Source organism: Odocoileus virginianus, chromosome 14, assembly GCF_023699985.2.
Source record: "Odocoileus virginianus isolate 20LAN1187 ecotype Illinois chromosome 14, Ovbor_1.2, whole genome shotgun sequence".
Taxonomy (NCBI): Eukaryota; Metazoa; Chordata; class Mammalia; order Artiodactyla; family Cervidae; genus Odocoileus; species Odocoileus virginianus.
Genome location: NC_069687.1, coordinates 16,941,407 through 16,954,534, shown reverse-complemented (window position 1 = coordinate 16,954,534; position 13,128 = coordinate 16,941,407). Strand labels below are relative to the sequence as shown.

Below are 13,128 nucleotides of genomic sequence, written 5' to 3'. Positions count from 1 at the left end.
AACTTTTCAAATTTTTTTAATTGAAGGATAATTACTTCATAGAATTTTGTGGTTTTCTGTCACATATCAAGAATCAGCCATACATACAGCCTTGCCCTTTCCCTCCCAAACCTCCCCCCCATCTGCCCCCCACCCCACCCTTCAGCCTGCTGCAGCCCTGACTGAGTTCTCTGAGCCATACAGGAAGTTCCCATTGGCTGTCTGCATTACGCATGGTGTTACAAATTTCTGTGTTACGGTCTCCATACATCTCCCCTTCTCCCTCCTCTCTTCCCACCTTGTCCATAGGTCTGTTCTCTATGTCTCTTTCTACATTGATGCCCTGAAAATAAATTCATCAGTGCCATCTCTCAGATTCCATATATGTGTGTGTGTGTACAATATTTGTATTTCTCTTACTGACATACTTCACTCTGTATAATGGGCTCTAGTTTCATCAACCTCATTAGAACAAATTCATATGCATTCCTTTTTATGACTGAGTAATATTCCATTGTGCATATGTACCACAGCTTCTTTATCCATTCATCTGTTGATGGACATCTAGGTTGCTTTCATGTACTAGCTATTGTAAATAATGCTGCATTGAACATTGGGATACATGTCTTTCCTGAAAACATTTTTCTGATACAGCAAGATAACATCTAGTTCTTCTCATTCAGAAAAGGAGCAGAGAATTTTGATGCATTTTAACACTGCTGATACCAATGATTAAAACTAATGATATTATTCTTGTCTCAGATTTCTAGAACAGATTTCTTTTGTCCGCTCTTAAAAGTGAACAAATACCTGGTTGAGAAATATAGGAATATACTAGCACATATATATAATGTCTGAGAAGTAATTCATAACCCTGACTTTGCCAAGATAAACCATTTAAAATGTGTCAGTTTCACTTTGGTAATTTACAAAATGAGAATTCATACTGAATATTCTTTTCTATTTTTAAAATTATAAAAAGATCAAGCATGATCAATATCAGCTTCCACAAAAGCTTAGCAATGCCGTTTTTTCATAATGTGTTACCATGTTAGTTGCTCAGTTGTGTCTCTTTCCAACAAAGGCTGAATAGATGAAATAACTGTGACTAGTTTATATCATCAGTTCAGTTCAGTCAGTCAGTCATGTCCAAATCTTTGCGACCCTATGGATTTCAGCATGCCAGGCCTCCCTGTCCATCACCAACTCCCAGAGTTTACTCAAAACTCATGCCCATTGAATCGGTGATGCCATCCAACCATCTCATCCTCTGTCCTCCCCTTGTCCTCCCGTCTTCAATTTTTCCCAGCGTCAGGGTCTTTTCAAATGAGTCAGTGCTTCACATCAAGTAGCCAAATTATTGGAGTTTCAGCTTCAGCATCAGTACTTCCAATGAATATTCAGCATTGATTTCCTTTAGGATGAATGGCAGCAGAGCTACAGCAATAGTTAAAATCTTAGATACCAAATGCTGATTGAAATATATTTTTCAAAAATATCTCAGAAGACTGCATTTAAAATTGTAGTATTTTGTAAAGAAAAAAAAAACACATGCAAAACTAAATAATTTATTGCAAAATGAAGTAGTATATTGTTGAGGATAACCTTAATGACATTAATTCTTGAGTACAGTGATATGATAAAATATATTTATTAATATGCTTTGCAGTATCTTCTTTGTTGATATTGAGTTAAATATACAGTCTTCTAGCTTTGTTGTTGTTTAGTCAGTAAGTTGTATCCAACTCTTTTTTGGCCCCATGGACTGTAGCCCTCCAGGCTCCTCAGTCCATGTGATTCTCCAGGCAAGAATACTGGAGTGGGTTGCAATTTCCTACTCCAGGATATCTTCCCAATCCAGGGATCAGACACGCATCTCCTGTGTCTCCTGCATTGGCAGGTGGATTCTTCATCACTACGCCACTCGGGAAGCCCCTTTTTCATAATGTCACTCTAAATAAGCAAATATTTTAATCAACATTGAGCTAACTTTAATTTCATAGATCTAATTGTCTTTATAATATGAAGTTGACTAATATGATACACCAGCACCCCATTATCTTTTATTGTACATTGACAAAATATCATAAGTGCCAATTCTATTGGTCATTATATTAAGCTATTCATACACTATATTAATTTTAATATTTTATAACTTTTTTCTGTATATTTAGGTTTCCTTGGTGGCTCCATGGTAAAGAACCTGCATGCCAGTGCAGGAGACACAGGTTTGATCCTAGGGTGTTTGATCATAGTTGTTGTACAGTCACTTAGTCATGTCCAAATCTTTGCAACCCCATGGACTGTGGCACACCAAGCTTCCCTGTCCTTCACCATATCCCTGAGTCTGCTCAAATTCATGTTCATTGAGTCAGTGATGCCATCCAACAATCTCATCCTCTGTCATCCACTTCTCCTCCTGCCGTCAATCTTTCCCAGCATCAGGCTCTTTTCCAATGAGTCAGTTCTCATAAGGTGACCAAAATATTGGTGCTTCATCTTCAGCATCAGTCCTTCCAATGAATATTCAAGGCTGATTTCCTTTAGGATTGACTGGTTGGATCACCTTGCAGTCCAAGGGACTCTCAAGAGTCTTCTCCAGCACCACATTTTGAAGGTATCAATTCTTCGGCGTTCAGTCTTTTTATTGTCCAGCTCTCACATCTGACATGACTTCTGGGAAAACCATAAGTTTGACTATATGGACCTTTGTAGGCGAAATGATGTCTCTGCTTTTTAGTATGCTGCCTAGGTGTGTCACTTCTTTTCTTCCAAGAAGCAAGTGTCTTTTAATTTTATGGCTATGTCCATTCTAACTGTTGCTTCTTGACCTGAATACAGGTTTCTCAGGAGGCAGATAAGGTGGTCTGATATTCCCGTCTGTTTAAAAATTTTCCATAATTTGTTGTGATCTACACAAAAGGCTTTAGCAGTCAATAAAACAGATGTAGTTTTTTTTTTTTTTTTTTTTTTCTGGAAATCTCTTGCTTTTTCTATGATCCAGCGGATGTTGGCAATTTGACATTTGGACCTCTGCCTTTTCTGAATCCAGCTTGTATATCTGGAAGTTCTCAGTTCACATATAGTCAAAGCCTAGATTAGAAAATTTTGAACGTTACTTCACTAAGCATGTGAAATGAGTGCTATTTTGCTGTAGTTTGAACATTCTTTGGCATTTCCTTCTTTGGAATTGGGATGAAAACTGACTTTTTCCAGTCCTGTGGCCACTGATGAGTTTTCCAAATTTGCTGGCATATTGAGCGCAGCACTTTGACAGCAACATCATTTAGTTTTTGGAACAGGCTAAGCTGAAATTCCATCACCTCCACTAGCTATGTTCGTAGTGATGCATCCTAAGGTCCATTTTTTGTTTGCTTGTTTAGAATGTAAGGATATTACATTTTATATCTTACTTTTTGCTATGTATGCTAAGAGAAGTATCTCTGTATTTTTTCTTCCTCCTTTAATGCTTTGACTTTTTAGGTAACTTTTATATTTAAAAAAAAAAATTCTCTAATTTCTTCTCTCCCTCTCTCCTTCTTTTTTTGTTTTGTTCCTTTAATGATGAACTAAGAAACATTTCTGGAACTAAACAAGTAATAGTTTTCTTTTACATACCAATGGAATGGGTTTGGTATTATATTGTTTAATTCACTGACAGATAATACCTCTCATGAGTGGGAGTATCTGATACTGATAGTAAAACTTTACTGGCCACAGAGAACAAGTTGTAGTGTATTTCATCCTTTCTCTTCTCGAGAAAAGATTTATAAGATTGAAGATATCTTTTTCTTTAAGTTAAATTATCTAGGACTGATTTTTTATCTTTGAAAAATATTTTTAACCTAAAAATTTATCTTCTTTAGTTATTGTAGGAGCATTCTGATTTCCTACTCTTTTAAAAGCACCTATGTCATGTGTAATAAATAATGGATCACTTAAATATTCATTTTCTTTAATATTTTCTATATATGTATTTTGATTCTTTTTTCCTATTATGTTTTGTTTTTGCCTTCTCATTATTTTTCCATTATGAATTCTATATTTTTAGCTTTGACATATAAAATAAACTAAACATTTCTTTTGTTATATCTCATAACTAATAAACTTACTGAAAAATGGTAAGACTGCACTTTAGAAATATTTTAAAATAGTAGCTCTAATATTCTGATATTTATCAGGGTTTTATATGAATTCTATGCTAAATTCTAATTTAAATTATTCTTTATTTTTCCCCAAGCATGATTTGACACCACAGACTGCATAGATTGTCCTGTAAGAATTTTATCCTTGTGTAAAGAACTTTATTATCTCCAAATTGATTTAGACTTGAAACCTTGAACATTTTAAAATTATCTTATTTTTTTCCAACTACTGTGCTTTTCTTAGATTAATGATAAAACCAATTGTTCATCCCTTGGACTTTGACAGCATACAGTGAGTTCTGACAACTTTCTCCCACTCCAGTTCCTGAATAACATGTAATTTCCTTGATATGACAAAGTATCATTTTAGCATTCATGTCATGCCATGGTGTTCATTTTTCATTTTTCTGTAAGTTAATGAGTTCTAACAAAGAGTGCCTTCATAAAGTTGTCTTTTGCCAAAAGTCCTGCGGCAGCATGTGGGCTAGTGACAAGCTACAGTATTAAGAAGATTGGTTTTAAACTAAGTCTCTTAAAGTGTGCATGAAAATACTGAATGCATCCCTATGTATTTTGCAGACAATCCGAGCTTGCTGAGCCATGTCACAGTGGGTATTAGAGTTCTGGATGTCAATGACAATCCACCTGAGCTTGCCAGGGAATATGATATTGTTGTCTGTGAAAATTCTAAGCCTGGTCAGGTAAGTTAATTGTTTCCTTCCTAATAATTTGAATGGGTGAAAAGTAAGCAGCTCTTTTTCTATTATTCTTAGGTATAATCCTCAAAAATCCCTCAGTGTTATTTTTGTGCTTAGTACAAAAAATTTTATAAAGCTTTAAGTACCAAATAGATTTTTTGAGAACCACAGAAAATAAATGTTCTCTGCATCACAAATGTAATTCAACAAATGAACTCCATGCATGTATTTTTTATGCCAATAAAATTATACTGAATGATTTGCATACAGCCCTGTATTAAGTGAGGAGGAAACAGTGAACTTTCCTGCCCTGATGAAGCTTATAAACTCGAGTGGGGAGAAGAAAATGGCCTGGTCTATTTTGGAGGGAATGTGGGAGCAGCTTACAGTGGCCATTGAGTAATATTGATACTAGAAGGTGATTAGGTTTCAACATGAAGAATGTATATGTTTTGAGGAGGTAGGGAGAATGAAGGAAGGACAGAAGAACTGGAACATGGAACTTGAATCTGGGTGTAGTGTGGCAGCCAGTTAAAGGAGCATGGTGATTCCATAGGGAGACCAGTGTTGTTGATACCCATAAAGCAAGTGAGCTATGGGAAGGGGATGTGACTCTGTCTTCTCTGCTGTGTAACAAATTACACAAATTTAGCAACTTCAAACACCTATTTAGCATCCCATAGTTTCTGCAGGTCAGAATTCTGCTCACAGCTTAGCTCAGTCTCTGTGGGAGTATCACAAGATGGAATCAAGTTGTGTTCTTCCCTGAGGCTGGGAGAACTCTTCCATGTTCACGTTGGTAACGTTCAGTTACTCTCAGCTGCAGACCTGAGAGTTTCAGTGTTCCCCAGAGTTCTGAGATGCCTCCACAGTTGGTTTTGTTTGTTTATTGTTCCTTTTGTGTCTCTCTCTCTCTTTTTTTTTTTTTTTTTTTGTCATATAGACTTTCCCAATATGGCCACTTCAAATAAGCAGAGAGTCTTTCTGAAGAGTCTAACAGTTTCATATAATGTAATTTAGTGTTACCAGTGTGATATATCCTATTTCCATATTCTGTTGGTCAAAAGCAAGAAATAAGACACACCTAGAATTCAAGAAAAGGGATCACAAGGAGGCATGGATTCCATGATGGACACCTTGAAGTCTGTCTGTCACATGAATCAAGAGAAGTGAAAATGGTCTAGGTCTAGTTCAGTCAGATAGCTACTGTCTTTGGTAAACCAGAATAAATATATCATACAAAATTATTTTAAATCATTTTGAAATGTGATACAATTATGGTTGTGAGAAACATTGGCTTGTGTATTTGTGTATGAGGACAATCAGGTATGGCTTGTTAAAATAATCATTGCTTATATGTTTTTAGTATCTCCAGGAGAGATATTTACATACATATAAATGCAGGACTTTATATAGAGCTTACATAAAGTTTTCTCATGTCTATTTCTTACAGGAAAGTTAGAAAATATGAGTGAGAACAAAATGACTAAAATTATATTATTTTTAGGTATTAAGTGCTTGTCTGTTTTACTCTTAGCAATATATTAAGATTATCACTTCTGGTGCTTTTATTTTTTCCCCACTTCACCATGTGAAAGAAAAAAACAGAGTTTTGTGATACATATATAAAATGATTTACTTACCAAATCACACTTCAATAGTGCTAGATATGAATTCACACATCCTAAAATTATTTTATTAGCATATATTATACAAATACAATTGAAGAGGAAAATGATAAACATTCAAATAGAAAATTTAGATTTTAAAAAAGTCATTTAATATGGGATTTCAGTTTTGGTAATAGCATCAGATTAGACATAGCTGATGAGAAAATAGTACAAATAGAGAACTGCAAATTAGATTAGATTAAAACATTCATGTTAAAGAATGGAAAGACAAGAAGGTAGAAAGTATAAATGAGAATAAGATAAATATAGAACATGCAGACCTAATATACAAATTAATCAATTCTCAGAAGGACATTAAAAAAGAAAACTGGGCAGAAGTAATTTTTGAGGTGATCATGACTGTAAAATTTCCATACTGTCGACAAACATCCAAGTCAAGAATTCAAGAAACAGAGAAAAACAAAAAAAACTGAGCAATTATTTATAAAAATAACTTTACCTAGATAAATTGAAATGAAATTTCAAAAATAAAGTTAAAATTAAAATATCAAGAGAAAAGAGACATTATACTGTTAAGAAAAAAATGAAGGTAATGCCAGGCAGAGGTCTTAAGATGACATCAAAAGCATAATTGAAAAGTCAGTAAATTTGACTTGATCAAAATTAAGCATTTCTGTTTTCTGAAAGACCGTTAAGAGGATGAGAAGTAAAATCATAGAGTGAAAAAATATATTTGCAAACCATTTATCCAATGAAGGATTAGCATGTAGAATATAAAAAGAATACTCAAAACTTTCTAAAGGACAATTTTAAGAGCTGATTATTTAATCAGGAAGAATAAAATCCCTCCCTAAGGGAAGATAATTCCCAAGAGCCAGAGGGTCATATCTGGCAACCATAAATTCTTTTTCTCCCCAAAATATTCCTCAAAAATAATGATAACAAGAGTTCATATTTAGACCAAAAAAAAAAAAAAAAAAAAAAGAGAGAGAGAGAAAGTTTCTTACCATAATAAGCATACTAATGATTTTTTTTTTTTTTGAGGGGGGAAGGGAAGGTAATCAAATAGGCAGTTTGAAGTGTCAAGAATTCTTAAAGACCAAAGCAATTTGTAATTATATTGATAATGTTAAATTATTGGTAAGTAAATAGCCCCTTTAAAACTCTTTAAATTTGGGATAATTGATAAACTACTAAATTATAATAGATTGTATGTGTCAAGAATGAAAGCTGTAACTTTAAGTGACAAAATAGTAAAAGTCTGTGTAACCAACAACATAATAGAAATTAGAATTTAAAATATTCCTAAATAAAGTGATTTTAAAGTTTTATTTTTGATCTTTATTACATTAATTAAAATTTAAGGACTAAAGAGCCTCTTTATGAAAGTGAAGAGGAGAGATAAAAAGTTAACTTAAAACTCAGCTTTCAGAAAACTAAGATCATGGCATCAGGTCTTATCACTTCATGGGCTCCAAAAATCACTGCAGATGGAGATTGCAACCATGAAATTAAAAGACACTTGCACTTGGAAGAAAAGTTATGACCAAACTAGACAGCATAATAAACAGCAGAGACATTACTTGGCTAACAAAGGTCCATCTAGTGAAAGCTATGGTTTTACCAGTAGTCATGTATGGATGTGAGAGCTGGACTATAAAGAAAGCTGAGCACTGAAGAACTGATGCTTTTGAACTGTGCTGTTGGAGAAGACTATTGTGAGTCCTTTGGACAGCAAGAAGATCCAACCAGTCCATCCTAAAGGAAATCAGTCCTGAATAGTCATTGGAAGGACTGATATTGAAGCTGAAATTCCAATACTTTGGGCAACTGATGCGAAGAACTGACTCATTGGAAAAGATGGCATCACCCACTAAATGAACATGAGTTTGAGTAAACTTTGGGTGTTGGTGATGGACAGGGAGGTCTGACATGCTGCGGTTCATGGGATCACAAAGAATCAGACACGACTGAGCAACTGAACTGAACTGAAATTAATTAAAATATTTGTTTGTTTAAATAATTTGCACACTGACAATATTATTGCATGTGGCTTTATTTTGATTTCTTCATATTTTACAATACAAAGATAGAGGGAAATGATTTTTATATAGGATCTATTTTAAAGGATTATAGAAGGGAATATTCAAAAATAAGATGTAATCCTAATAAAATATGAAATCTATAACCAATTTAATATTTCCAAAACAACCCAGAAAATTCTGTGAATTTTTTAAAGCTGAAGGTTGAAGTGACAAATTTTCATATTTGCTCTTGAGATATAGTTTTATTTTTTAACAAAAGATAGGCAAAATAAAAGGGAAAGATTTAGTACATAAAATTATAATAGCTAGGTAGAATCATGGTAATTTAAAAAAATAAATAAGATAAAAAATATAGAATGAGTCCAGTTCAGTTTAGTCGCTTAGTCATGTCTGACATTTTGTGACCTTATGGACTGCAGCATGCCAGGTCTCCCTGTCCATCACCAACTCCCAGGGTTTACTCAAACTCATGTCCATTGAGTCAGTGACGCCATCCAATCATCTCATCCTCTGTTGTCCATCTCTTCCTGCCTTCAATCTTTCCCAGGGTTGGGGTCTTTCCCAATGAGTCAGTTTTTCACATCAGGTAGCCAGGGTTTTGGAGTTTCAGCTTCAGCATCAGTCATTCCAATGAGTATTCAGGACTGATTTCCTTTAGGATGGACTGGTTGGATCTCCTTGCAGTCCAAGGGACTCTCAGAGTCTTCTCCAACACCACAGTTCAAAGGCATCAATACTTTTGCTCTCAGCTTTCTTTATAGTCCAACTCTCACATCCATATGTGACTACTGGAAAAACCATAGCTTTGACTAGACAGACCTTTTTTGGCAAAGTAATGTCTTTGCTTTTTATTTTTATTTATTTATTTATTTTTTTTGTCTTTGCTTTTTAATATGCTGTTTAGTTTGGTCATAACTTTTCTTCCAAGGAGCAAGCATCTTTTAATTTCATGGCTGCAATCTCCATCTGCAGTGATTTTGGAGCCTCCCAAAATAAAGTCAACCACTGTTTCCACTGTTTCCCCATCTATGTGCCATGAAGTGATGGGACCAGATGCCATGATCTTAGTTTTCTGAATGTTGAGCTTTAAGCCAACTTTTTCACTCTCCTCTTTCACTTTCATCAAGAGACTCTCCAGTTCTTCACTTTCCGCCATAAGGATGGTGTCATCGGCATATCTGAGGTTATTGATATTTCTCCCAGCAATCTTGATTCCAGCTTGTGCTTCATCCAGCCCAGTTTTTCTCATGATGCAGAAAAATAAAATTAAATTAAATAATGTAAACTTTAAGAAGTATATTTCAGCATTCATATTAAAATAACATAGCCAAAATACTTTCAAAATATCTATTCTCATAATAGGTAAGAGAAAATGTGAATTTAATGTTGTTTATGAGATACATAGTCAATATAATAAAAAGCTTGAAAGAAAAATCATGGAATTACTTGCATAATTGCCACATACATACTCACCCAACTACACACACACACATATACAAAGATACAAATTATCCCAGGAAATATTAGTAATATACAGAAGCACACTTATTGGGATAAAAAGGGCCAATGCAATAGATAGAAACAATTTTAAATTTTATATACTTATCAAAATTTCTTCAAAATAAGTAAAGAAAAAATGGATAGACAAATAAAGAAACATATACAAGCCTATTATTATATTATGTGTTTTAGTATGCTTTTATGAGAAACTGACAGAATAATAACATAAAATTTTAGTGAGTATTAAGCTAAAAATTTGAGCACCACAATTAACCAAGCTTTACTGTTTAATACATACAGAATATTGCAGTGAACAAATTTAAATTGCATTGGTTAAAATTTTACATAAATATTGACCAAAAATTTTCCATATTCAGCACCACAAAGCAAGTTTTAGTAATTGTCAATAATTGACTTCATTTTATTACAATAAAATAATATTAAATATTAATTCAAAAATATTATTAGAAAAACTCCACCAAAATTTAAGTCATTTCTAAATAAGCATGGGCCAATGAAGTAATAAAAATTGAAATTATTTTAGTAGAATTATAATCAAAATATACTATATCAAAAAAGAAAAAAAGGCAATCAGTTTTTTTACTCATTTTATACTGATGACAAAAGTTTGAAATCAAAACTTGGAAGAATATAATTTGAATTATATTCTCTTTCATGAACATAGAAATATTATAAACAAGATATTGTCAAAGAGAATCCAGAAAAAAATAGTACTTTAAATTGGAAAGGAAAAAATTAAAACTCATTTTGATAGATGGAGCCAAATATTTTGATAAAGTTAAATACTCATTATTAATAACATTGCTACTAATAGTAGTGGTAATACTACTACATTGCTATTGTTTGTGACCCCATGGACTATAGCCCACCAGGCTCCTCTGTCCATGGCGTTTCCTAGGCAAGAATACTGGAGTGGATAGCCATTTCAATTTTTAAGGGATCTTATGACCCAGAGAGCAAAGCCACATCTCCTGCTGTAGCAGACAGATTCTTTACCACTGAGTCACCTAGAAAGTCCAACTGAATTTGTGAATGACATTGATAATTCTGTTAAATAGAAGGTCAATATAAATTTATTTCTACTTTTTCTTTATATCTGAAATGATTAGAAAATGAAACTTAAAATACTATGCCATTTAATATCACATTAAGAACATAAAATATCTATAATTATCATTTTTTTAGGTTTCAATTGCCTCATCTATAAATTACATCTTTTAGTAAACATAAGACCTTTCCTCCCCTGAATCTTAATTTCTTTGGCTCCTAGGTAATTCAGAGAATTCTAACTTGAATCATTTGACATGCGACATAAGGAGTCAAAATCATCACCTATTTGTAGCTGTTTTCATTTGGATTATTTCTTTTTTGAATTTTGTTTTAATTAATTAATAACTTTTACTTAAAGGTAATTTCAAAACCTCAAGGATAAATGTGATCTTGTATTAGGAGCAGCTCATAAGTTCCAGCTTTGTATTTGTAGGTGAAATCACTGAATTTTAGAGCTGAAGATACTCAGCCCTTGATCTTAGATCAGTTAATGCTTCCCCTGTGGATACAAATGTGTTCTCTGTAATCAGAAATGCCAGTCTGTTTTCTGGCTTGAACTCTCTTCATACTGGCATAGAACCTTGAGATTTGCCATTGACCTCTCATGTTGTCCACTAATTGCTCATGAGTTCATTCACTTAGACTTTATCACTAGTCATGCCACTCTTCATGTCACATTGTTTGTTTTCCTGAGTCCTGCTGTTTCACTGTCCACACAAACTCAATAGCCTTTTTAACAAATTATTTTATGTGTCGTTGGCAAATTCTCTTCATCTCTAGAATCCAAATATCTATAGAATTCAAACAGTTGGGATTCTATGAGTATAGGCCTAGATAAGATTCAAATTCCTTTAAATATGCTGCTGCTGCTGCTAAGTTGCTTCAGTCATGTCCAACTCTGTGCAACCCCATAGACAGAAGCCCACCAGGCTCCCCTATCCCTGTGATTCTCCAGGCAAGAACACTGGAGTGGGTTGCCATTTCCTTCTCCAATGCATGAAAGTGAAAAATGAATGTGAAGTTGGTCAGCCATGTCTGACTCTTAGCGACCCCATGGACTGCAGCCTACCAGGCTCTGCCATCCATGGAATTTTCCAGGCAAGAGCAGTAGAGTGGGGTGCTATTGCCTTCTCTGTTTAAATATGAAATACCTTAATAAAGCACAGAAAAGATGGACCTAACAGAGGCAGAAGACATTAAGAAGAGATGGCAAGAATACACTCAAGAACTATAAAAAAAGATCTTAATGACCTGGAATAACATGATGGTGTGATCACCACTTACTTAGAGCCAGACATCTTGGAGTGCAAAGTCAAGTAGGCCTATCTCTGTGGAAAAAAAAAAAAAATGGTGGAGGTGATGGAATTCCAGTTGAGCTATTTCAAGTCCTCAAAGATATTGATGTGAAAGTGTTTCACTCAATATGCCAGCAGATTGGACAACTCAGCAGTGACCACAGGACTGGGAAAGGTCAGTTTCCATTCCAACCCCACGGAAAGGCAATGCCAAAAAGTGCTCAAGCTACCTCACAATTGCACTCATTTCACATGCTAACAAGGTCATACTCAAAATCCTCCAAGCTAGGCTTCAACTGTACATGAACTGAGAGCTTACAGATGTGCAAGGAAGATTTAGAAAAGGCAGAGGGACCAAAGATTGAATTGCCAACATCCACTGGATCATCAAAAAAGTATGAGAATTACAGAAAAACATCTACTTATGCTTCATTGATTGCACTAAAGCTTTTGACTGTGTGGTTCATAACAAACTGTGGGAAAATGTTAAAGATATGGGAATACCCACCTTATCTGCCTCATGAGAAATCTGTATGCAGGTCAAGAAGCAACAGTTAGGACCAGATATGGGATTATGTACTAATTCAAAATTGGGGAAAGGAGTACGTCAAGGCTGTATATTGTCACCCTGCTTTTTCAACTTATATGCAGAGTATATCATGTGAAATTCCAGGATGGATAAAGTCCAAGCTGGAATCAGGACTGTGGGAAAAATATCAGTAACCTCAGATATGCAGATAACACCACCCTAATGGGAGAAAGCA

The 13,128-nt window shown here is 34.3% G+C and overlaps 1 protein-coding gene across 6 annotated transcripts in view; it reads left to right on the top strand.

Annotated features, from left to right (window-relative positions):
• Positions 1–13,128, top strand: part of CDH18 (cadherin 18) — a 1,188,046-nt gene that overhangs the window by 1,128,155 nt on the left and 46,763 nt on the right. For all 6 annotated transcript variants that reach the window (XM_070476511.1, XM_070476510.1, XM_070476512.1 and 3 more), the window contains one exon: positions 4,704–4,825. In XM_070476511.1, the coding sequence (XP_070332612.1) occupies positions 4,704–4,825 (122 nt within the window). The remainder of the gene's footprint in view (positions 1–4,703; positions 4,826–13,128) is intronic.